The sequence below is a fragment of the Mytilus californianus genome, unplaced genomic scaffold (assembly GCF_021869535.1).
Source record: "Mytilus californianus isolate M0D057914Y unplaced genomic scaffold, xbMytCali1.0.p SCAF_1, whole genome shotgun sequence".
Classification (NCBI taxonomy): Eukaryota; Metazoa; Mollusca; class Bivalvia; order Mytilida; family Mytilidae; genus Mytilus; species Mytilus californianus.
Window position 1 is genome coordinate 14,690,068 of NW_026262581.1, and position 24,911 is coordinate 14,714,978.

Sequence of the window (24,911 nt, forward strand, 5' to 3'; positions counted from 1 at the left end):
CTAGTATAATAGTATAACTTCCATAGTTCATTGACAATCATATTAGTTTGTAATTAGTTTCCATGCTACCTTCTAAGGTTTGACACGATACAGCGATGAGTTATTGATTGTGGTTACTTAAAGTCCAGTGACAAATATTTCATGTATGTTTTAGACGATGATATATATAGTGATAACATAAGGTTGTTTGCTAGTATCATAGTATAACTTCCATAGTGCATTGACAATCATATTAGTTTGTAGTTTGTTTTCATGATACCTTCTAAGGTTTGACATGATACAGCATCCAGTGGCAAATATACCCTGTATGTTTAGGACTATGATATAGTGATGACATAAGGTTGCTTGCTAGTATAATAGTATAACTTCCATAGTTCATTGACAATCATATTAGTTTGTAGTTAGTTTCCATGCTACCTTCTAAGGTTTGACATGATATAGCGATAAATTAACGATTGTTGGTTGCTTAGCATCCAGTGGCAAATATTTCATGTATGTTTAGGACTATGATATAGTGATGACATAAGGTTGTTTGCTAGTATAATAGTATAACTTCCATAGATCATTGACAATCATATTAGTTTGTAGTTAGTTTTCATGATACCTTCTAAGGTTTGACATGATACAGCGATAAATTAAAGTTTGTTGGTTGCTTAGCATCCAGTGGCAAATATTTCATGTACGTTTAGAACTATTATACATATAGTGATGAAACAAGGATGTTTGCTAGTATAATAGTATAACTTCCATAGTTCATTGACAATCATATTAGTTTGTAGTTAATTTTCATGCTACCTTCTAAGGTTTGACATGAAATAGTGATGAATTGAAGATTTGTTGGTTGCTTAGCATCCAGTGGCAAATATTTCATGTATGTTTAGAAATATGATACATATAGTGGTGGAACAAGGTTGTTTGCTAGTATAATAGTATAACTTCCATAGTTCATTGACAATCATATTATTGTAATTAGTTTCCATGCTACCTTCTAAGGTTTGACATGAAACATCGATGAACTAAAGATTTGTTGGTTGCTTAGCATCCAGTGGCAAATATTTCACGTATGTTTAGGACTATGATATAGTGATGACATAAGGTTGTTTGCTAGTATAAAAGTATAACTTCCATAGTTCATTGACAATCATATTAGTTTGTAGTTAGTTTTCATGCTACCTTCTAGGGTTTGACATGATACAGCGATGAATTGAAGATTTGTTGGTTGCTTAGCATCCAGTGGCAAATATTTCATGTATGTTTAGGACTATGATATAGTGATGACATAAGGTTGTTTGCTAGTATAATAGTATAACTTCCATAGTTCATTGACAATCATATTAGTTTGTAGTTAGTTTCCATGCTACCTTCTGAGGTTTGACATGATTCAGCGATGAATTAAAGATTTGTTGGTTGCTTAGCATCCAGTGGCAAATATTTCATGTATGTTTAGAAGTATGATACATATAGTGGTGAAACAAGGTTGTTTGCTAGTATAATAGTATAACTTCCATAGTTCATTGACAATCCATGCTACCTTCTAAGGTTTGACACGATACAGCGATGAATTATTGATTGTGGTTACTTAAAGTCCAGTGACAAATATTTCATGTATGTTTTAGACGATGATATATATAGTGATAACAATAGGTTGTTTGCTAGTATAATAGTATAACTTCCCTTAGCTAGTTGATTTACAATCATATCAGTTTGTAATTATTTTCCATGTTACCTTCTTAGGTTTAACATAGTGATGAATTATTGATTGTTGATTGCTATACGTCCAATTGCAATTATTTCAAGTATGTTTAAGGACTATGTTGACATAAGGTTGTTTGCTAGTATAATAGTATAACTTCCATGTTTCAGTCAAATATGATTCGGTATCATTTTCCAATATATATATATATATATATATATATCAGTGTCTTGTATGTTATATGCATACATTTTGTTTCTGTATTATTTTATTTTATTTTTATTCATTACTTTATTGTTTCAGGTATATCTTTGTTTCATATGTAAATAGTGATAGCTATATAGTAGATCTATGTTATTTACATAATTAGTTACATGTATATTTTATAAGATGTACAGTGTTATATACATAAAGAAAGATGTACAGTATTATATACATATAGAATTGTATACTATTACATTGTGCATATAGTATAGTGTCGTACGTAGTTTCTCGATCAGAAATACGTCGTACCATAGCATAAATAAGGATCAAAAATTCTATAATTAAATAGAACCTGATTCAACGGGTGAGATCACAACTAGTGAAATATTCACCGTATCAAATTGTTTTATAAAAAGACCATAAACCCACTTATTCATGGTATGGTATCAATATTTCTGACCTGACACTACGTACTTTTTATTGCTTAATTCTTTAGAATTTAATATGCAATGTTTCGGGTTCTTTCGGGAGTATTCCCAGGTAAACCCTCATCAGAGGCCGACCTTTAGCTATTTATTTCGTATCTAGTATCATAGATAGATGTGTGTCTGTTTCATAACAGTTTTTTTTATTTAATTTATTAACTACACGTGCATATAGGTCTACGTTGTAGCTAGTCTTTTTACAGACTAAAGAAACTGACCAAGTAGATCAGCACCTTTGGTTAATTATTCATATATATAATGAAAAGACTTATTGTCTTTATTCTCGTAATCTAATCTATCATAAATCTACACGAGATCTAATAGTTAGTAGTTATCAGTGCTATACTGTTGAATTCACACTAGACTGCCGTGTATGTTTTAACACCTATTTGATAATATACCAATGTCTCCATGTTTAACAATTGAAGAGGTTTGTGTAGATACCATGTCGGGTCTATGCATGAATATAACAGGAACCATTCTGTTTTCCCTTGTACGTGATCTCTTGAAATAAATCGGCATCACGTCTTTTTACATCTGTTTCACAGTATAATGATTGTATACTAAAGCCTCCCGTGGTGGGGTATTGTGAATCAATGTCTTCGGCTTAATGATTAATTATCATGTTGCCAATATTCTTATTGTTTTTTAAACCAATATATGGTTTGGATTTAGATAGTTTGTTTTTTTTTTTTTAGTTTTTTTGGCAATCGGATCTTTCCGAATTATATACCAAATTTTGTTATTACCGTGTTAAGATATTCAAGATATTTCTGCCACTTGTTTTCTAATATTTGGTTTCTTTCGAAGTTGCTGTCTGCATCTATGCTAACTCAGCCTAACTGTATTTGTTAGGGAGGAATCCGCAAGACATTTACACTTTAGACCGTATTTATACGTTTATCTTATAAGTACATGTTGCTATTGATTCTAAGAATTCTCGTACCTTCAGAAGGAATGAAAACAATGTACTATTTCAAATAATTGTTCACTTTGTTCACCTTCTTCATTAAATATATTAAATCCATCAATTCTTATTCTTTAGTGGAATTTAATATTATTTTCGTAGGGTATTTCTCTGTTTTATGTCTATAATTATGGTTAAATATAGCAATATCAGATATTTCCAGGGAGGCAACTCTGCCCATTGAAACGCCAACGATCTGTTGCTAGTATAATAGTATTACTTTCGTTGTTCATTGACAATCATATTTATTTGTTATTAGTTTCCATGTAACCTTCAACGGCTTGACATAATAATTATTATCGATATTAGTTGCTTAACGTCCTGTTGCCAATATTTCATGTATGTTTAGGACTGTGATATAGTGATGACATAAGGTTGTTTGCTAGTATAATAGTATAACTTCCATAGTTCGTTGACAATCATATTAGTTATAGTTAGTTTTCATGCTACCTTCTAAGGTTTGACATGATACAGCGATAAATTAACGATTTTTGGTTGCTTAGCATCCAGTGACAAATATTTCATGTATGTTAAGGAATATGATATAGTGATGACATAAGGTTGTTTGCTAGTATAATAGTATAACTTCCATAGTTCATTGACAATCATATTAATTTGTAGTTAGTTTCCATGCTACCTTGTAAGGTTTGACATGATATAGCGATAAATTAAAGATTTTTAGCTGCTAAGCATCCAGTGGCAAATATTTCATGTATGTTTAGGACTATGATATATTGATGACATACGGTTGTTTGCTAGTATAATAGTACAACTTCCATAGTTCATTGACAATCATATTAGTTTGTAGTAAGTTTCCATGCTACCTTCTAAGGTTTGGCATGATACAGCGATAGATTGAAGATTGTTGGTTGCTTAGTCTCCAGTGGCAAATATTTCATGTATGTTTAGGACTATGATATAGTGATGACATAAGGTTGTTTGCTAGTATAATAGTATAACTTCCATAGTTCATTGACAACCATATTAGTTTGTAGTTAGTTTCCATGCTACCTTCTAAGGTTTGACACGATACAGCGATGAATTATTGATTGTAGTTACTTAAAGTCCAGTGACAAATATTTCATGTATGTTTTAGACGATGATATATATAGTGATAACATAAGGTTGTTTGCTAGTATAATAGTATAACTTCCATAGTTCATTGACAATCATATTAGTTTGTAGTTCGTTTTCATGCTACCTTCTAAGGTTTGACATGAAACAGTGATGAATTGAAGATTTGTTGGTTGCTTAGCATCCAGTGGCAAATATTTCATGTATGTTTAGAACTATGATACATATAGAGGTGGAACAAGGATGTTTGCTAGTATAATAGTATAACTTCCATAGTTTATTGACAATCATATTAGTTGTAGTTGGTTTCCATGCTACATTCTAAGGTTTGACATGAAACAGCGATGAACTAAAGATTTGTTGGTTCCTTAGCATCCAGTGGCAAATATTTCATGTATGTTTAGGACTATGAGATAGTGATGACATAAGGTTGTTTGCTAGTATAATAGTACAACTTCCATAGTTCATTGACAATCATATTAGTTTGTAGTAAGTTTCCATGCTACCTTCTAAGGTTTGGCATGATACAGCGATAGATTAAAGATTGTGGGTTGCTTAGCATCCAGTGGCAAATATTTCATGTATGTTTAGGACTATGATATAGTGATGACATAAGGTTGTTTGCTAGTATAATAGTATAACTCTCATAGTTCATTGACAATCATATTAGTTTGTAGTTAATTTTCATGCTACCTTCTAAGGTTTGACATGAAGCAGTGATGAATTGAAGATTTGTTGGTTGCTTAGCATCCAGTGGCAAATATTTCATGTATGTTTAGAACTATGATACATATAGTGGTGGAACAAGGATGTTTGCTAGTATAATAGTATAACTTCCATAGTTTATTGACAATCATATTAGTTTGTAGTTAATTTTCATGCTACCTTCTAAGGTTTGACATGAAACAGTGATGAATTGAAGATTTGTTGGTTGCTTAGCATCCAGTGGCAAATATTTCATGTATGTTTAGGACTATGATATAGTGATGACATAAGGTTGTTTGCTAGTATAATAGTACATGTACAACTTCCATAGTTTATTGACAATCATATTAGTTTGTAGTTAGTTTTCATGCTACCTTCTAAGGTTTGACATGATACAACGATGAATTGAAGATTTCTTGGTTGCTTAGCATCCAGTGGCAAATATTTCATGTACGTTTATGACTATGATATAGTGATGACATAAGGTTGTTTGCAAGTATAATATTATAGCTTCCATAGTTCATTGACAATCATATTAGTTTGTAGTTAGTTTCCATGTTACCTTCTGAGGTTTGACATGATACAGCGATGAATTAAAGATTTGTTGGTTGCTTAGCATCCAGTGGCAAATATTTCATGTATGTTTAGAACTATGATACATATAGTTGCGAAACAAGGTTGTTTGCTAGTATAATAGTATAACGTCCCTAGTTCATTGACAATCATATCAGTTTGTAATTATTTTCCATGTTACCTTCTTAGGTTTTACATAGTGATGAATTATTGATTGTTGATTGCTATACGTCCAATTGCATATATTTCAGTTATGTTTTAGGACTATGTTATAGTGATGACATGAGGTTGTTTGCTAGTATAATAGTATAACTTCCATGTTTCAGTCAAATATGATTCGGTATCATTTTCATATATATATATATATATATCAGTGTCTTGTATGTTATATACATACATTTTGTTTCTGTATTATTTTATTTTTATTTTTATTCATTACTTTATTGTTTCAGGTATATCTTTGTTTCATATGTAAATAGTGATAGCTATATAGTAGATCTATGTTATTTACATAATTAGTTACATGTATATTGTATAAGATGTACAGTGTTATATACATAAAGAAAGATGTACAGTATTATATACATATAGAATTGTATACTATTACATTGTGCATATAGTATAGTGTCGTACGTAGTTTCTCGATCAGAAATACGTCGTACCATAGCATCAATAAGGATCAAAAATTCTATAATTAAATAGAACCTGATTCAACGGGTGAGATCACAGTTAGTGAAATATTCACCGTATCAAATTGTTTTATAAAAAGACCATAAACCCACTTATTCATGGTATGGTATCAATATTTCTGACCTGACACTACGTACTTTTTATTGCTTAATTCTTTAGAATTTAATATGCAATGTTTCGGGTTCTTTCGGGAATAATCCCAGGTAAACCCTCATCAGAGGCCGACCTTTATATATTTATTTTATATCTAGTATCATAGATAGATGTGTGTCTGTTTCATAACAGTTTTTTTTTTTTTTTTCAAATTTACTACACGTGCATATAGGTCTACGTTGTAGCTAGTCTTTTTACAGACTAAAGAAACTGACCAAGTAGATCAGCACCTTTGGTTAATTATTCATATATATAATGAAAAGACTTATTGTCTTTATTCTCGTAATCTAATCTATCATAAATCTACACGAGATCTAATAGAGATAGTAGTTATCAGTGCTGTACTGTTGAATTCACACTAGACTGTCGTGTATGTTTTAACACCTATTTGATAATATACCAATGTCTCCATGTTTAACAATTGAAGAGGTTTGTGTAGATACCATGTCGGGTCTATGCATGAATATAACAGGAACCATTCTGTTTTCCCTTGTACGTGATCTCTTGAAATAAATCGGCATCACGTCTTTTTACATCTGTTTCACAGTATAATGATTGTATACTAAAGCCTCCCGTGGTGGGGTATTGTGAATCAATGTCTTCGGCTTAATGATTAATTATCATGTTGCCAATATTCTTATTGTTTTTTAAACCAATATATGGTTTGGATTTAGATAGTTTTTTTTTTTTTTTTTTAGTTTTTTTGTTTTTTTTTGTTTTTTTTTTTTTGTTTTTTTTTTTTTGGCAATCGGATCTTTCCGAATTATATACCAAATTTTGTTATTACCGTGTTAAGATATTCAAGATATTTCTGCCACTTGTTTTCTAATATTTGGTTTCTTTCGAAGTTGCTGTCTGCATCTATGCTAACTCAGCCTAACTGTATTTGTTAGGGAGGAATCCGCAAGACATTTACACTTTAGACCGTATTTATACGTTTATCTTATAAGTACATGTTGCTATTGATTCTAAGAATTCTCGTACCTTCAGAAGGAATGAAAACAATGTACTATTTCAAATAATTGTTCACTTTGTTCACCTTCTTCATTAAATATATTAAATCCATCAATTCTCATTCTTTAGTGGAATTTAATATTATTTTCGTAGGGTATTTCTCTGTTTTATGTCTATAATTATGGTTAAATATAGCAATATCAGATATTTCCAGGGAGGCAACTCTGCCCATTGAAACGCCAACGATCTGTTGCTAGTATAATAGTATTACTTTCGTTGTTCATTGACAATCATATTTATTTGTTATTAGTTTCCATGTAACCTTCAACGGCTTGACATAATAATTATTATCGATATTAGTTGCTTAACGTCCTGTTGCCAATATTTCATGTATGTTTAGGACTGTGATATAGTGATGACATAAGGTTGTTTGCTAGTATAATAGTATAACTTCCATAGTTCGTTGACAATCATATTAGTTATAGTTAGTTTTCATGCTACCTTCTAAGGTTTGACATGATACAGCGATAAATTAACGATTTTTGGTTGCTTAGCATCCAGTGACAAATATTACATGTATGTTAAGGAATATGATATAGTGATGACATAAGGTTGTTTGCTAGTATAATAGTATAACTTCCATAGTTCATTGACAATCATATTAATTTGTAGTTAGTTTCCATGCTACCTTGTAAGGTTTGACATGATATAGCGATAAATTAAAGATTTTTAGCTGCTAAGCATCCAGTGGCAAATATTTCATGTATGTTTAGAACTATGATATAGTGATGACATACGGTTGTTTGCTAGTATAATAGTACAACTTCCATAGTTCATTGACAATCATATTAGTTTGTAGTAAGTTTCCATGCTACCTTCTAAGGTTTGGCATGATACAGCGATAGATTAAAGATTGTTGGTTGCTTAGTCTCCAGTGGCAAATATTTCATGTATGTTTAGGACTATGATATAGTGATGACATAAGGTTGTTTGCTAGTATAATAGTATAACTTCCATAGTTCATTGACAATCATATTAGTTTGTAGTTAGTTTCCATGCTACCTTCTAAGGTTTGACACGATACAGGGATGAATTATTGATTGTGGTTACTTAAAGTCCAGTGACAAATATTTCATGTATGTTTTAGACGATGATATATATAGTGATAACATAAGGTTGTTTGCTAGTATAATAGTATAACTTCCATAGTTCATTGACAATCATATTAGTTTGTAGTTAGTTTTCATGATACCTTCTAAGGTTTGACATGATACAGCATCCAGTGGCAAATATACCCTGTATGTTTAGGACTATGATATAGTGATGACATAAGGTTGCTTGCTAGTATAATAGTATAATTTCCATAGTTCATTGACAATCATATTAGTTTGTAGTTAGTTTCCATGCTACCTTCTAAGGTTTGACATGATATAGCGATAAATTAACGATTGTTGGTTGCTTAGCATCCAGTGGCAAATATTTCATGTATGTTTAGGACTATGATATAGTGATGACATAAGGTTGTTTGCTAGTATAATAGTATAACTTCCATAGATCATTGACAATCATATTAGTTTGTAGTTAGTTTTCATGATACCTTCTAAGGTTTGACATGATACAGCGATAAGGACGAATTTAATAAACGTATTAAACTGTTTATAGATAAATTATCTAGACGGGGATACACGAAAGAAATCGTCAGTCAAATATTGCACAAAATTCGTCACGAAGACAGACAGTTAAAACTTCGGAAGAAACAATATAAGAATAAAATAACAGGCAGAAATATGTTCATTACAACGTATCATTATAATGCTGAATATCTTAAAAAGATTATAACAAAGTTCTGGTATATAATTCGGAAAGATCCGATTGCCAAACAAATATTTAAATCTAAACCAGATATGGGTTTCAAAAACAATAAGAATATTAGCGACATGATAATTAATCATTAAGTCGAAGAACCCCTCCACAGGAGGCTTTATAATATAGTGTATACTGTTGAAAAAGATGTAATAAAGACATGACACCGATTTATTTCAATAGATCACGTATCTGAGATAACCGACGGTTTCTTATATGTCCATGTTTCTACCCGGCAGGGTACCTACACATATTTCTTCAAATGCTATACATGGAGACTTTTGTATATTATCATATAGATGATAAAACAAACACGCCAGTATACCCTGAATTCAACAATATGACATTGATAAATACTATCTCTACTATATCCCGTGTAGACTTATGTTGAAGTAATTAGTGATAAAAATAAAGACAATAAGTCTCTTCATTAATTAAACAAAAGTGCTGATCAACTTGGTGAGTTTCTTCAGTCTGTAAAAAGACTAGCTACAACGTAGACCTATATGCACGTGTAGTTAATAAATCTAAAAAACTGTTATGAAACAGACAAACATCTATCTATGATATTAGATATGAAATAAATACATAAAGGTCGGCCTCTGATGAGGGTTTACCTGGGAATACTCCCGAAAGAACCCGAAACATTGCATATTAAATTCTAAAGAATTAAGCAATAAAAAGTACGTAGTGTCAGGTCAGAAATATTGATACAATACCATGAATAAGTGGGTTTATGGTCTTTTTATAAAACTATAAAATTATAAAACTAAAAATATTTGCCACTGGATGCTAAGCAACCAACAAATCTTCAATTCATCACTGTTTCATGTCAAACCTTAGAAGGTAGCATGAAAATTAACTACAAACTAATATGATTGTCAATGAACTATGGAAGTTATACTATTATACTATCAAACAACCTTATGTCATCACTATATCATAGTCCTAAACATACATGAAATATTTGCCACTGGATGCTAAGCAACCAACAATCTTTAATCTATCGCTGTATCATGCCAAACCTTAGAAGGTAGCATGGAAACTTACTACAAACTAATATGATTGTCAGTGAACTATGGAAGTTGTACTATTATACTAGCAAACAACCTTATGTCATCACTATATCATAGTCCTCAACATACATGAAATATTTGCCACTGGATGCTAAGCAACCAACAATCTTTAATCTATCGCTGTATCATGCCAAACCTTAGAAGGTAGCATGGAAACTTACTACAAACTAATATGATTGTCAATGAACTATGGAAGTTGTACTATTATACTAGCAAACAACCTTATGTCATCACTATATCAAAGTCCTAAACATACATGAAATATTTGCCACTGGATGCTAAGGAACCAACAAATCTTTAGTTCATCGCTGTTTCATGTCAAACCTTAGAATGTAGCATGGAAACCAACTACAACTAATATGATTGTCAATAAACTATGGAAGTTATACTATTATACTAGCAAACATCCTTGTTCCACCACTATATGTATCATAGTTCTAAACATACATGAAATATTTGCCACTGGATGCTAAGCAACCAACAAATCTTCAATTCATCACTGTTTGATGTCAAACCTTAGAAGGTAGCATGAAAATTAACTACAAACTAATATGATTGTCAATGAACTATGGAAGTTATACTATTATACTAGCAAACAACCTTATGTCATCACTATATCATAGTCCTAAACATACATGAAATATTTGCCACTGGATGCTAAGCAACCAACAATCTTTAATCTATCGCTGTATCATGCCAAACCTTAGAAGGTAGCATGGAAACTTACTACAAACTAATATGATTGTCAGTGAACTATGGAAGTTGTACTATTATACTAGCAAACAACCTTATGTCATCACTATATCATAGTCCTCAACATACATGAAATATTTGCCACTGGATGCTAAGCAACCAACAATCGTTAATTTATCGCTATATCATGTCAAACCTTAGAAGGTAGCATGGAAACTAACTACAAACGAATATGATTGTCAATGAACTATGGAAGTTATACTATTATACTAGCAAGCAACCTTATGTCATCACTATATCATAGTCCTAAACATACATGGAATATTTGCCACTGGATGCTGTATCATGTCAAACCTTAGAAGGTATCATGAAAACTAACTACAAACTAATATGATTGTCAATGAACTATGGAAGTTATACTATTATACTAGCAAACAACCTTATGTCATCACTATATCAGTCTTAAACATACATGAAATATCTGCCACTGGATGCTTAGCAACCAACAATCTTAAATTTATCGCTGTATCATGTCAAACCTTAGAAGGTAGCATGTTAACTAACTACAAACTAATATGATTGTCAATGAACTATGAAAGTTATTCTATTATACTAGCAAACAACCTTATGTCATCACTATATCATAGTCCTAAACATACATGGAATATTTGCCACTGGATGCTAAGCAACCAACAATCTTTAATCTATAGCTGTATCATGCCAAACCTTAGAAGGTAGCATGGAAACCTACTAAAAACTAATATGATGGTCAATGAACTATGGAAGTTGTACTATTATACTAGCAAACAACCTTATGTCATCACTATATCATAGTCCTAAACATACATGAAATATTTGCCACTGGATGCTAAGCAACCAAAAATCGTTAATTTATCGCTGTATCATGTCAAACCTTAGAAGGTAGCATGGAAACTAACTACAACTAATATGATTGTCAACGAACTATGGAAGTTATACTATTATACTTGTAAACAACCTTATGTCATCACTATATCACAGTCCTAAATATACATGAAATATTGGCAACAGGACGTTAAGCAACTAATATCGATAATAATTATTATGTCAAGCCGTTGAAGGTTACATGGAAACTAATAACAAATAAATATGATTGTCAATGAACAACAAAAGTTATACTGTTGTACTAGCAACAGATCGTTGGCGTTTCAATGGGCAGAGTTGCCTCCCTGGAAATATCTGATATTGCTATATTTAACCATAATTATAGACATAAAACAGAGAAATATCCTACGAAAATAATATTAAATTCCACTAAAGAATGAGAATTGATGGATTTAATATAATTAATGAAGAAGGTGAACAAAGTGAACAATTATTTGAAATAGTACATTGTTTTCATTCCTTCTGAAGGTACGAGAATTCTTAGAAACAATAGCAACATGTACTTATAAGATAATCGTATAAATACGGTCTAAAGTGTAAATGTCTTGCATATTTCTCCCTAACAAAACAGTTAGGCTAAGTTAGCATAGATGCAGACAGCAACTTCAAAAGAAACCAAATATTAGAAAACAAGTGGCAGAAATATCTTGAATATCTTAACACGGTAATAACAAAATTTGGTATATAATTCGGAAAGATCCGATTGCCAAAATAATAAATAAAAAAACTATCTAAATCCAAACCTGATATTGGTTTAAAAAACAATAAGAATATTGGCAACATGATAATTAATCATTAAGCCGAAGACATTGATTCACAATACCCCACCACGGGAGGCTTTAGTATACAATCATTATACTGTGAAACAGATGTAAAAAGACGTGATGCCAATTTATTTCAAGAGATCACGTACAAGGGAAAACTGAATGGTTCCTGTTATATTCATGCATAGAACCGACATGGTATCTACACAAACCTCTTCAATTGTTAAACATGGAGACATTTGTATATTATCAAATAGGTGTTAAAACATACACGACTTTCTAGTGTGAATTCAACAGTACAGCACTGATAACTACTATCTCTATTAGATCTCGTGTAGATTTATGATAGATTAGATTACGAGAATAAAGACAATAAGTCTTTTCATTATATATATGAATAATTAACCAAAGGTGCTGATCTACTTGGTCAGTTTCTTTAGTCTGTAAAAAGACTAGCTACAACGTAGACCTATATGCACGTGTAGTAAATTTGAAAAAAAAAAAGAAAAAGAAAAAAAAAAAAAAAAAAAAACTGTTATGAAACAGACACACATCTATCTATGATACTAGATATAAAATAAATATATAAAGGTCGGCCTCTGATGAGGGTTTACCTGGGATTATTCCCGAAAGAACCCGAAACATTGCATATTAAATTCTAAAGAATTAAGCAATAAAAAGTACGTAGTGTCAGGTCAGAAATATTGATACCATACCATGAATAAGTGGGTTTATGGTCTTTTTATAAAACAATATATACTCTTATTTTGTTATAGAAAGAGATTTATCATACTGTATGCAACTAAGGACTTTCATGAGCCTGAATCATTGAAGTAAATTTATAGAAATGTTATTCCGATAAGAAGTCCATTGACGATGCTTGAAGATTTAGACCATGCTTTATTTTATGGAGATTTTGTCTTGCCAGTCATATTTGTTGTTAACACTGTTGCTTTATCAAGTATAGTTTTCAAGATAATAGCAAACAAAAACTAGAGGCTCTGAAGAGCCTGTGTCGCTCACCTTGGTCTATGTGCATATTCAACAAAGGACACTCTCCAACATTGTAGACGAGAATAGAATTCATGACAAAAATCTCTGTTTTGTTGATCTTGTATTGCTGATCATTTAGTCTGTTTAGTTTCTCTCTAACTTCTTTATACGCAAAAAAATGTAGTAAAAATCATCATGAAAGGGCAATAACTCCAATAAGGAGTCGTCGGACGTTTTCCTCAATTAGTCTTAATTGTAGATCTTGTCTTGATGATCATTTTTGCTTATTTAAGTTTCTATCTTATCTATTATAATTTTTAAGATATAAAGCAAAAACGAAAAAAATTGGTAAAAATCATCATCAAAGGGTAATAACTCTAATAAGGAGTCGACTGATGATTTCGACCATCCAGACTTATTTGTAGAACTTGTCTTGCTGATAATTTTTGCACTTTAAAGTTTCTCATGATCTATTATAGTTTTCAAAATAATAGGCAAAAATTAAAAAAAAAAATGGTAAAATTTGTCATTTAAGGGCAATAACTCCTATAAGAAGTCGTCTGACAGTTTTGACGTATTTGAACAATCGGTAGAGCTCAACATTCTGAACATTTTTTACCTGTCAGGTTTTCTCTATTCATAACGGTTTTCAAAATAATAGACAAAACTTGAATTTTACCCCTATGTTCTATTTTTAGCTTTGTCGGCCATCTCGGTTGGCAGGCGAGGTCATCGGACACTTTTTTTAAACTAGATATCCCAATGATGATTGTGGTCAAGTTTGGTTAAATTTGGCCATGTAGTTTCAGAGGAGAAGATTTTTGTAACAGTTAACAGACGATGACGGACGAAGGACGACGGATGCCAATTGATTGGAAAATTAAGCTGCTAAAAATGGGTACAAATTTGTCTTCTAAGGGCATTAATGAATCCTATAAGGATTCGATTGACGTTTTTTTGTTTTTTATGTTTTAATCTATTTTAAGATCACGTTTTGCTCATCATTTTTAATTTCTCTTTTTCTATCATAGTTTTCCAGATACAAGCTAAACCTCTTAAAGGTTAAAAGTCATCATTTAAAAGCAATACCGTCTATAAAAGTGAGGAGGAATCAAAGTATGAAATAAAGGATAAAACTGCAGTTATTTTTCATGTTTATAGATCTTAATATCTGGCTTATAATAATGTGTCTCTATCTTACTTTTTATTGAAATTGCAGAAACGCTGATATCAATTAAAGATAGGCGAAAGGTACCGAAGGGGCATTCAAACTCATAAACAGTTAACACTGAGTCCAAAGAGAAGTCGCTTAATAGTTTTCCCTGGAAAAAAGTGCATTAATATTAACATTTCGAATATTTTTGTCCCTCAAATGTTTATTTCTCTATCTATTAAAATTTCAAGATAACACACAATTACGTTCCATTTACAGTTTACTCCATATTTATCAATTATAGACTTTTGACGAGGTCGATACGTAATATATGGACCTGTTCAGATTATATTGACCGAGGACTGAGTGAAAGTCCTTAATTTATATATTACATATGTAAATAATGTATTAGAATATTGGAATTCAATCAGTGTTCTTCTGTGTATTTTTAAATTTTATTTTTCAAGTTTAATATACTATTGAAAATATTAATAAATAAGATTAACTTGTTTTATTGTAAACAAAAATACAACATTTTTTTTCTGTTTAGAACAAATAAGAATTCAAATGGAACTCATTTCAGTCTACTTGCAAATTTTCTTTTCGTACTCTGCGGCGCTTCCGCCATGATTGTTTTGTGTGACGTCACAGATTTTTAATATTGACCGTCAATATACGTATAAAAACATAGCGTCAATATACTTAAAAATAGAAACAAGGCTTCAGATACATGAAATATTATTTGAAACACGTGATCGTAATATCCAATGAAAACAGGAGAATGCTACACCATATGTAGTATTTAGTTATATTAGTTAGTCATCGACAATGCAAATTGCAAATCTCATAACAGACACCCATATAATCAATCCGGTCAACTTTTGTTTAAATTTGTCTATGATTTCAGAGGGGATTTTTGAGAAACTTTGTGACGTACGGCAAGCAAGCGCAACAGCTTATATTTGCCCTTTACTCAACGCGAGCTAAATATCAATCTGATTGAAACCCCACTTCAAATTATATCATAAGGGTTCTCCTCAAAATCTAGCCAAAATAAAATGTTCCCTTGTATTATTCAATAATACTACCATTGATGTGAAATAAGCAACTGGGTCATTATTCGTTATCAATATAAATAACGGGCCTCTGATTTCCTTAGTCAAAAGTAATGATGATGATATTTGTTTATAGAATTTAAAAACTAATACATATATTCAGTAGGTTTTCATTGATTTGAACCCAGACGATTATCGTATAATCTTGTTGTTTTAGTTTCACGGCTCTAAGAACACTCCGACCCCATCTAGGACAAAAAAAGTTATTTTTGATAGGATGTGCATCCATATAAAAATAAGGAGATGTGGTATGATTGCCAATAAGACAATTTAGACCATAAAAGTTCAAATGAAGTAGATGTTAGCAATAATCGGCGACCATACGACCTTCAACAATGAGAAAAATCCATACCATATAGAAAAAGCCCCCACATGAAAAATATGAAACAATTCAATTGAGAAAACTAACGACCTAATTTATAACAAAACAATTTACATAAAAACAAATATTACAGACATGAACCAACGACAACCACTGAACTACAGCCTCCTGACTTGGGACAGGCACATAAAGAATGTGGCGGGGTTATTCATGTCTTGTCAAATTTAGACAAAATGTCACTAGAAAGACCAGGAAGGCCAATCAAGCATTTTTTTTTATGCCAGAAACATTTAAAAAAAATATGTTGCTCAATTTTCAATATCAAACTTTTTTTCCTTCCACTATAATACATCTTGAAGATGAAATATAAAAATATTTTTTAAGTACCGATCAACTAAAATCGATATTGAAAAATATGAAATATCAGTAAGGTCTTAATGTCAATTTCATGTCTTGTTTAATAGGACAAAATTTAATAGGCCAAAAGTATGGCATTAGAAGCTCATCCATCATTTGTTTGATACCCTCAACATTTGTTATTAATATCGTGGATTTTGAATACTCAAGTACTAGTAAGCGCTCCGTATGGCTCATATCGAAGATGAAAAAAACCCGTTTTTTATTATTATCATTGTCTCTATTCGTGCTTGACTCAAGTCTTTAAAATATGGGTCTTAAAGTCTTCTGTTCATATCAAACACAAATAGGCTGTCAAATATGCCACTGAAAGGTAATGCATCCATGTTTTGTCTAGGTCTGTAACAACTATATTGAAGATCTGCATGTTCATACCACGTTTTCATGATGCCGCTAATCATTTCAACGATTTGGAATAGCAAAGTAACTTCGGTGCTACGTAATACCTTTTACAAGATAAAGTGTCGCTAATGTTTAATCCTATGACTTGTATTGTAACCCATGTCAAATAAATAAAGATTATTTATGTATAGTTGCATGGCCATGTCTGGTTTTGTTTAATTTCATGGAAATCAATTTGACTTTTTCCCTGACTGTCCACGGTTAAATATATATTTTTGATGTCAGTGTTACTGGAGTAGCGTATATTTGTCTATGCATTTCAACAGTGATCATGACTGTTTCAAAATATCATTTCTCATTGACAAAAAACAAAAAAGTTCAAAATGTTGGGTTTTTTTTAACGAAGAAAATGCACATTGATATTAAGGGTCATTAAAATGATAACTTACTGATCTAAATGTGGTTATTTTATGGTAATATTCTTTACAAAGCACAAAAATGTCGGCATTCACCTCAAAGGCAAACCAAACCTTTAAACAGATTTATTTGGAAAGGATATAGTTACGATACTGTTGTCAGGTCATCAAGGATTGCATAATTTAGTATTAATATTGATTCACTCATAGCGCTTAGCATCGGAAATAAACACATTTATTCTAAAACTAGTTGTTGGCATGATACGGGTTATGTTCTTCTCATATATTTTATGATGGTATGATACTAAACTCCTAACGGGAGGGATTGTACTTGATTTTCATATTATGAAGACATAATCATTCAATCAGTTTAATTGAGGTCTGGAGCTGACATGTCAGTAACTGCTAGTAGTCCTTTTTTAATTTATGTATCATTGTCATTTTGCTTAGTTTCTTTTGTTACCTATTCTGAAATCGGACTCGGACTTCTTTTAAACTGAGTTTTACTGTGCGTATTGCTATGTGTTTCTCATATTCTACATTGGCTAGATGTATAGGGGAAGGGTTGAGATCTCACAAAACCATGTTTAACCTCGCCGCATTTCTGCGCCTGTCCCAAGTCAGGAGTCTCTGGCCTTTGTTAGTCTTGTATGTTTTTTAATTTTAGTTCATTTATATTTTTGGAGTTAAGTGTGACGTCCATTTTCACTGAACTAGTACACAATTGTATTTAGGGGCCAGCTGAGGACCACCTCCGGGTGCGGGATTTTCTCGCTGCGTTTAAGACCCATTGATGGCCTTCGGCTGTTGTCTGCTCTTTGGTCGGGTTTTTGTCTCTTTGACATATTCCCATTTCCATTTTCAATTTTATTGTAAGACTGCGCGGAAGAAAAAATAACCAGATTGTTTCCTTTCTGTTCGTCCGTAATATATCCCTTGGTACTGTACTGTTTATCACCATGTTTTATGAATGTTCGATACTGCAGCGCAATTTGATTTACTTGAGTACATAAATTATTACCACTATTGACCAATTGTAACGTAACGTAACCTTTAAAATTTTCCTCCTTGTAGATCATTTGCCTTGAAGCTTTCACACTTACATGATTATTTGTTGGATGGATGTGGGTCTTTTGTATTTTAGTTTTTCGACATTGTAATTTTTTTCTGCAAAGTTGTTTTGGCATTTTTGAATTATTGTAGCATTATGCAATCTTGATTATAGCTTTGCTCCCACATTTGACATAACAAGAACAAAGAGCAGGTAGATATTTGTGTTGATCCCAGTTTCCTAATGGCAACTTATGCATAAAGTCGTAATATTAAAACAAAACATTGCGTTTTCAGAACAAGTACCATACTTACTATCGTATAGTTCGAAGGCAGATTCCTGTTAACAATATGATCAGAATTCAAAGACATCCAATGCATAATGCTGCCATAATAAACATAATGCTGAATTGTCAGTACTTATGGGCAACAAAACTTGTATTAGGCAAGAAACAAAAATAATTAAACCAAGAAAAATTGGTAGATAAGAAAAGTTTTAAAAGATTAATGTCTCTCAGTTGATAAGATAGTTAAGAAAAGAGAGGCAAAAGATACCAAAAGGATATTCAAAATCATAAGTAAAAAACAAACTGACAAAGCCATGTCAAAAAACGAAAAACGACGAAAAAACAGTAAACAAAACACAGCAAAGAAAAATTTAAGACTAAGCAAAACGAAATCCATCAAACACCATGGGTGATCTCAGGTGCTCCAGAAGGGTAAGCAGATCCTGCTCTACATGTTGCACCCGTTTTGTGAATCATGTAAGTACAAACTTGGTGATGCATCTAATTCAGAAAGTCACATTCGAGGAAAAGAGGACGGGATTGTAGTTGAATTGAATTGGAACATATCCATTGTCATCTTTGAAACAGATATTTCATAACGATCAACCAACTCGTTTTACGTCCGTAAAATTTTCGAAAGGAAGATATCAACTTCACCACTTAGAACTCTTGGTTCAATAGCTACCTTGAAGCAGCAACCCTTTAACAAGGAAATCATGATAGGAAATGCAAGTTCTGAAATATCGTATCAGCTGGGAGATATATACTCCATATACAGGTTTTCTTCGAATGATAGTTGTAACAGAAAACTACTGAACCAAGCACTCTTAAAGGAGCATTAGTTACAATTAAGATAAAAAAATAATACGATTTTTGACAGCGGGAAATTCAAATAGTATTTCGAAATAAGCTGTCATTTTGGTTAAATTATGTCAAAATTAGCTCAAAAACATCGCTCACTAAAAGTGATCTAAAGAATAACTATGGGGACCATCAGTCCACCAGCATCGGCATCGAAATATTGATATAGTTTTCTGCTTTTCTGGACCAAAAAGATACGCTCAAACACCCGAAAGTCAAGAATGTATTTCTAATTGAATGCGCGATGAACTTTATTTTCTTAACAACAAAAACAGAATATTCAAATCCAAATAAGGTAAACTTTGCTTGAGGTAGTATGAAATTTAGTTTCTTTATAAATTCTAAAATTTATCGAAGAATTTGAAAAAGTATACTTAAAATCATGTCAGTACGGAAGAACTGACTACAGAGCTGATAATTTCCTTGAGGACAAGAAGCAGAATGGACCAGTCCTAGAATATATCAGTATTCCTGATAAACCTTCATCAAAAACACATAAACCCACTCATTTGAAACCATAGAAAGTATAAATATTTTAATACGCGGATAGAAATATGACAAAAAGAGATATATAAAAAGAATATCATTTTTTAAACAGCGGAAAAGAAAAGTAAAATGAATGTTATAAATCGTGTCAGTACCATTGCACTAAGTACTAAGCTGTTCACCATCAGCAGTATCGAGTGCAAGGAAATGAAAATACCAACAATTTGATGTATCTTGTTTACTTATATAAAAAGACAGAAATTGTAAACAAACAACATAATTGACAAGTTGTTAAAATATGTGTTGATAAGTTATATGACGTAAGCTGTCTATTGACTATTTATTGCGGTTATCGATTCACATCAATGATCCTTAGTGAATGTTAAAAAAGGATTGTATTATGAAATCATACAAAACTAAATCCATTTAAAAAAATAGAACATTGAGTTAAAATGCTTATATTTGTTGTTTATTTAAAATAAAACTGTAGCAAATAAGGAAATTCTGACAAAAGTATTAATGTCATGAAAATCAAGACCTTCTGTACACTTATAAAAGCAGTCTGGATTTATTAGAATTGCTTGCCCTTTGAATTTGAAATTTAATCACTTTCAATCTGATTGAACCCCCCCCCTCCCCGGCCCCCAACCCTATCCACCTGCGTTTGTGGATAGTGGGGGCTGGTTTTAATTAAACTGAATTAATTTAAACATAAAACTTCTATGAAATGTGCCATTCAATTAAGGCAACAGTAGTTTACTAATGTTCAACGTTCATAAATCGGTAGAGTAGGTACAAACCAAGGTAACAATATAAAAACAAACTGATGGAATCACATGAATTTTAAAGACCGTGTGTGTCTAGAGGATAAACTCTCCTGCTACAGTGTATGCATCACCCGACTTGCAAATACACACTAAGTCAAAATAGGCAATTTACAGTTCAGACGACTATTCTGGTATTATTAAAAATGACAATATGAATAATGAAAAAAAGAATCGAATCTTATGGAAGATAAAATATGGTGAGGCTTAGTGAACAGACTGAGAGGTAATGTCGATATATGAATACACAGGTAGGTAATGCTTAAGATAACCATAATATCATGACTGAATATGTCTCATAGAGGTTGTTCTTTAAGCTGTGCAGCAATATATTCTGCATCCGAATGGAATGGTTCTAAAGTCAAACAGAGGTCTTATAGGTAATACAGAGCCACATATTGATTCCTGCTATGAGACTCAGTGACATTATGCTAAAGCTCAGTTAATAAGGAGATTCTCCTGTACTAACAAATGCTGTCAAATTTTAAAAAGACATTCTGTTTGACCGTGTTGAATGCATAGGTATCCATGCCTTTTGTGTCGGATATTATGACCCAATTGAGGTGATGTGATATTTATTTTGCTTTCATTCCTCGTAAATTTATTTGTATGGAAAATTTATAAGATAAATAAAGGCAACAGTAGTATACCGCTGTTCAATAGTCATTGAATGTGCGTTTCATATATTTTTGTTCAGTTTATACTGTTAATGTTACCAGCTCCTCAACATTTGTATCAGGTTGTGAACTTCCATGGTCAGTATAGACTAATATTATCTGTTCGAAGACTTTGAACACTCTATATTGTAACTAATCAGAGTGGATCGATGCATCAATACGTTTATTTTTACTTTTTAATTGCCTTTAATTGTTTCCAATAATTATTTATTGTAATATAGAATATTATATACACTATAAAAACTAATTTCATACATATTCTGAAAAAAGCGTCATTCGCAATTTGTCCCACGCATTATCACTTTCCTCGTCTGACCAATCAAGGAGTTCCACATCATCGATAATTAAGCCAAGTTCCAAAGGAAAATTCTCTACACTGACGTTTCTTGTTATTACAATGATTTTGAGAAGATTTTTCGTATATTTTTCGTACTTAGCTCTGTGAATCTCGAAATCTCCCCAAATTTTATCACTGAATGCTTCAGAAATGATGAATATAATGTTTCTGCTTTCCTGGATGGACTGTAAAATTGCATCGGCTCGAATATTTCCAGCTAAGATATCTCGATCCTCTATACACACAGACATTTTCCATGAATTTTCGAGTTTTTGAATCAAAGTGTGTTTTATCCAGCCCAAACAATCATCTGCACATGATAAATAAATAGCATACCTATATTTAGATTTCATATCCTTTTCGACAACCTTTTTGAATGTACGGTATATACAATAGGCTATTCGCCACCTAAAGTTAACTAGAATTGCAATTGGTAAAGTAAATGCGATGAATCCAACTAACAAACAAACTCCAACACGAAGCCAAATTTCACTTTTACAATCACTAAAAAGTTGGTGGAATTCTTCATAAACTCTTCTTGTATTCGTTATGGTCCCATTTACCAATGAACACTTGAATGTTATGTTCTTATTGTCAAATATAATCTTTCTACGAAAAAGCCACAATATAAAATCAGAATTTTCGCAGGTGCATTTGAAAATATTTCCAACTAAATTCAATGTTAGTTTTGTTTTCATTCGTTTATTCTGCATATCAAACCAATCTCTTAATGTTGAATTTATTGTTTGGAGAGTATTACGTACCAATGTAAGATGACTAAGCTTCGACAACGTCATGACTGCTATTGGTATTTCAGAAAATAAATTGTAACCCATATTAAGAGTTAACAGGTTACTATTAGATTTGAAAGCGTCGTTTGGTACAAACCGCAAGAAGTTATTTGAAATGTCTAGCTTTGTTATTGCTGGTACGAGGTTAAAAATTTGTCTACCTCTTTTGAAAGTTGTCCGAAGGTTTGCGTTTTTTAATGTAATTTCCTTTATTTTTTTGAACAACGGAATGTTCTCTTTTTCTGAATATAAAGTAGAATCAATTCCAGAAAGGTCAATGTATTCTAATTTATTTGTACCAGTAAACAAAACATCAGGAAAATGATTCATTCTGAAATAGGACAGATCAAGTGCAATCAAGCTGCTGATATTTTCGAATCTAATAGTATGCGGTACAGTCCCTTCAACTCCAGCGAAATTGCTCAACATTAAGGATTTTAGGTTTTGAGGGAATGTAACTGTAACCTGAACTACATCTATCCTACGCTTGTTCAAAATCGAATTTATAGTTAGTCCGTCTTCTAAAAATTCGGTTCTAATCCCAGAAGATGCAGTACTTTCATGAAACGAAGTATTTGATTCAAGAATACCGGACAATTGAAATCTTGAAAGATTAGATACTTGTTTACTTAGAGTAATTAACTCAGTTATTTTGAATCCATTCAAGATTGAAAATCTATTTCCAGAAAATACTATAACTTCAAAACATTCCGGATGATGGTAAAATAGAAGTGATTTTGGTTTGAAATCCACAATACCAATTTTTATCATGAACAATTTTCGCACACAAATATTTTGTAAATATTTCATCATACCAGCAGTAATAATTACAGCATTTGGAGATCTCACTTCTCCATCACAATATCCAGGATTAACCTCTTTAAAATTGATCTCTTCCATTGTTTTGTTTTCGAACGGATACAAAATTTTTAAAGCAGACTCATATTCAACGCACACTCGTTCAAGCAGAAGACGATGTAAAGAATGAAAAGGTCTAAGAAAGTTAGCCTCTACATCTGAATGTATTATACAGCCAGTGAAAGTAATGTTTAATGAATGACAATTGTTGCTGGCATGTCTGAAAATGTTTTGTTGGTCATTTTATCCAAATAACAAAAGTCAAACAACAGAGTATTTAACTTTGCTAGTTTATTCAAACCACTCATCGTAAATATGGGATTGCTTGATAAGTCCATTGCCAAAATTGATAGATTATGCAGTTCACCAAAGAATGGTTAGAACACTTTCCCTCCATTTGATTTATTCATATTTCTCTCGATATTTAGAATTTGCAAGGACACGAGTGGCGAAAATATATTGAAATGATACGATGCATTCAGATCAAGATTATTACCCAGCATTGACAACTTATTTAACTTTTCCAGCCCTGTGAAAGTATTTTCCTCTAAACATGAAATCCCGTTTTCATCAAGAATTAATACCTGTAAAGTCCGATAACGTATGAACGCTTTAGCTGGTATATTTACGATTGAATTTCGTCTCAGATTAAGTTTTACTATATCATCTGGTAAATCCGTTGGAACAGTTATAAGTCCTCTGGAAGAACAGTCGGCAGCTTTCGATTTGGCTTCACCAGTTATGTGACATAAACCACAGTAGACATTAGAAAGACGCATATTTGTAATCAAACACATTAGAAAAATGTAAACGTACATGTTGATCATTTGATTTTTGAAGCAAGTAGCGATATACTATGTAATTTGATAACTTCCCTAAGTGTTTTTATCTGATGATAAACAAAACGTATTTTATATGTAACACTTTTTATTATTTCCTGTTTAATTGTTAAAAAGACAATTAAAAATGAAGATTCGTACGATAAAATGGTGTCTGAATATCTTCCTCAAGTTAAATAATGTCAATTTGATATTAATTATGTCCAAATAGGTTTTGTTTTATTAAGTGTTCCTCGTAAATTCTTGTTCAAAAGAAGTTTGTAAAATAAAACAATACTTATATGACCTATGAATATTTTGAGCTTCTTGACTGTATGCTGTTTAA

At 31.7% G+C, this 24,911-nt stretch overlaps 1 protein-coding gene across 2 annotated transcripts in view; it reads right to left on the reverse strand.

Moving 5' to 3' along the window:
- The window catches only part of LOC127709212 (toll-like receptor 4), a 94,751-nt gene extending 70,818 nt beyond the window's left edge, over nucleotides 1–23,933 (reverse strand). Inside the window, exon 1 of one of the 2 annotated variants that reach the window (XM_052214955.1) lies at nucleotides 23,051–23,933. In XM_052214955.1, coding sequence (XP_052070915.1) covers nucleotides 23,051–23,789 — 739 coding nt within the window. In that variant the 5' untranslated portion in view covers nucleotides 23,790–23,933. Of the gene's footprint in view, nucleotides 1–22,434 lie in introns of both variants that reach the window. The other variant, XM_052214885.1, reaches the window with a different exon arrangement.
- Between the last annotated feature and the right edge of the window lie 978 nt (nucleotides 23,934–24,911).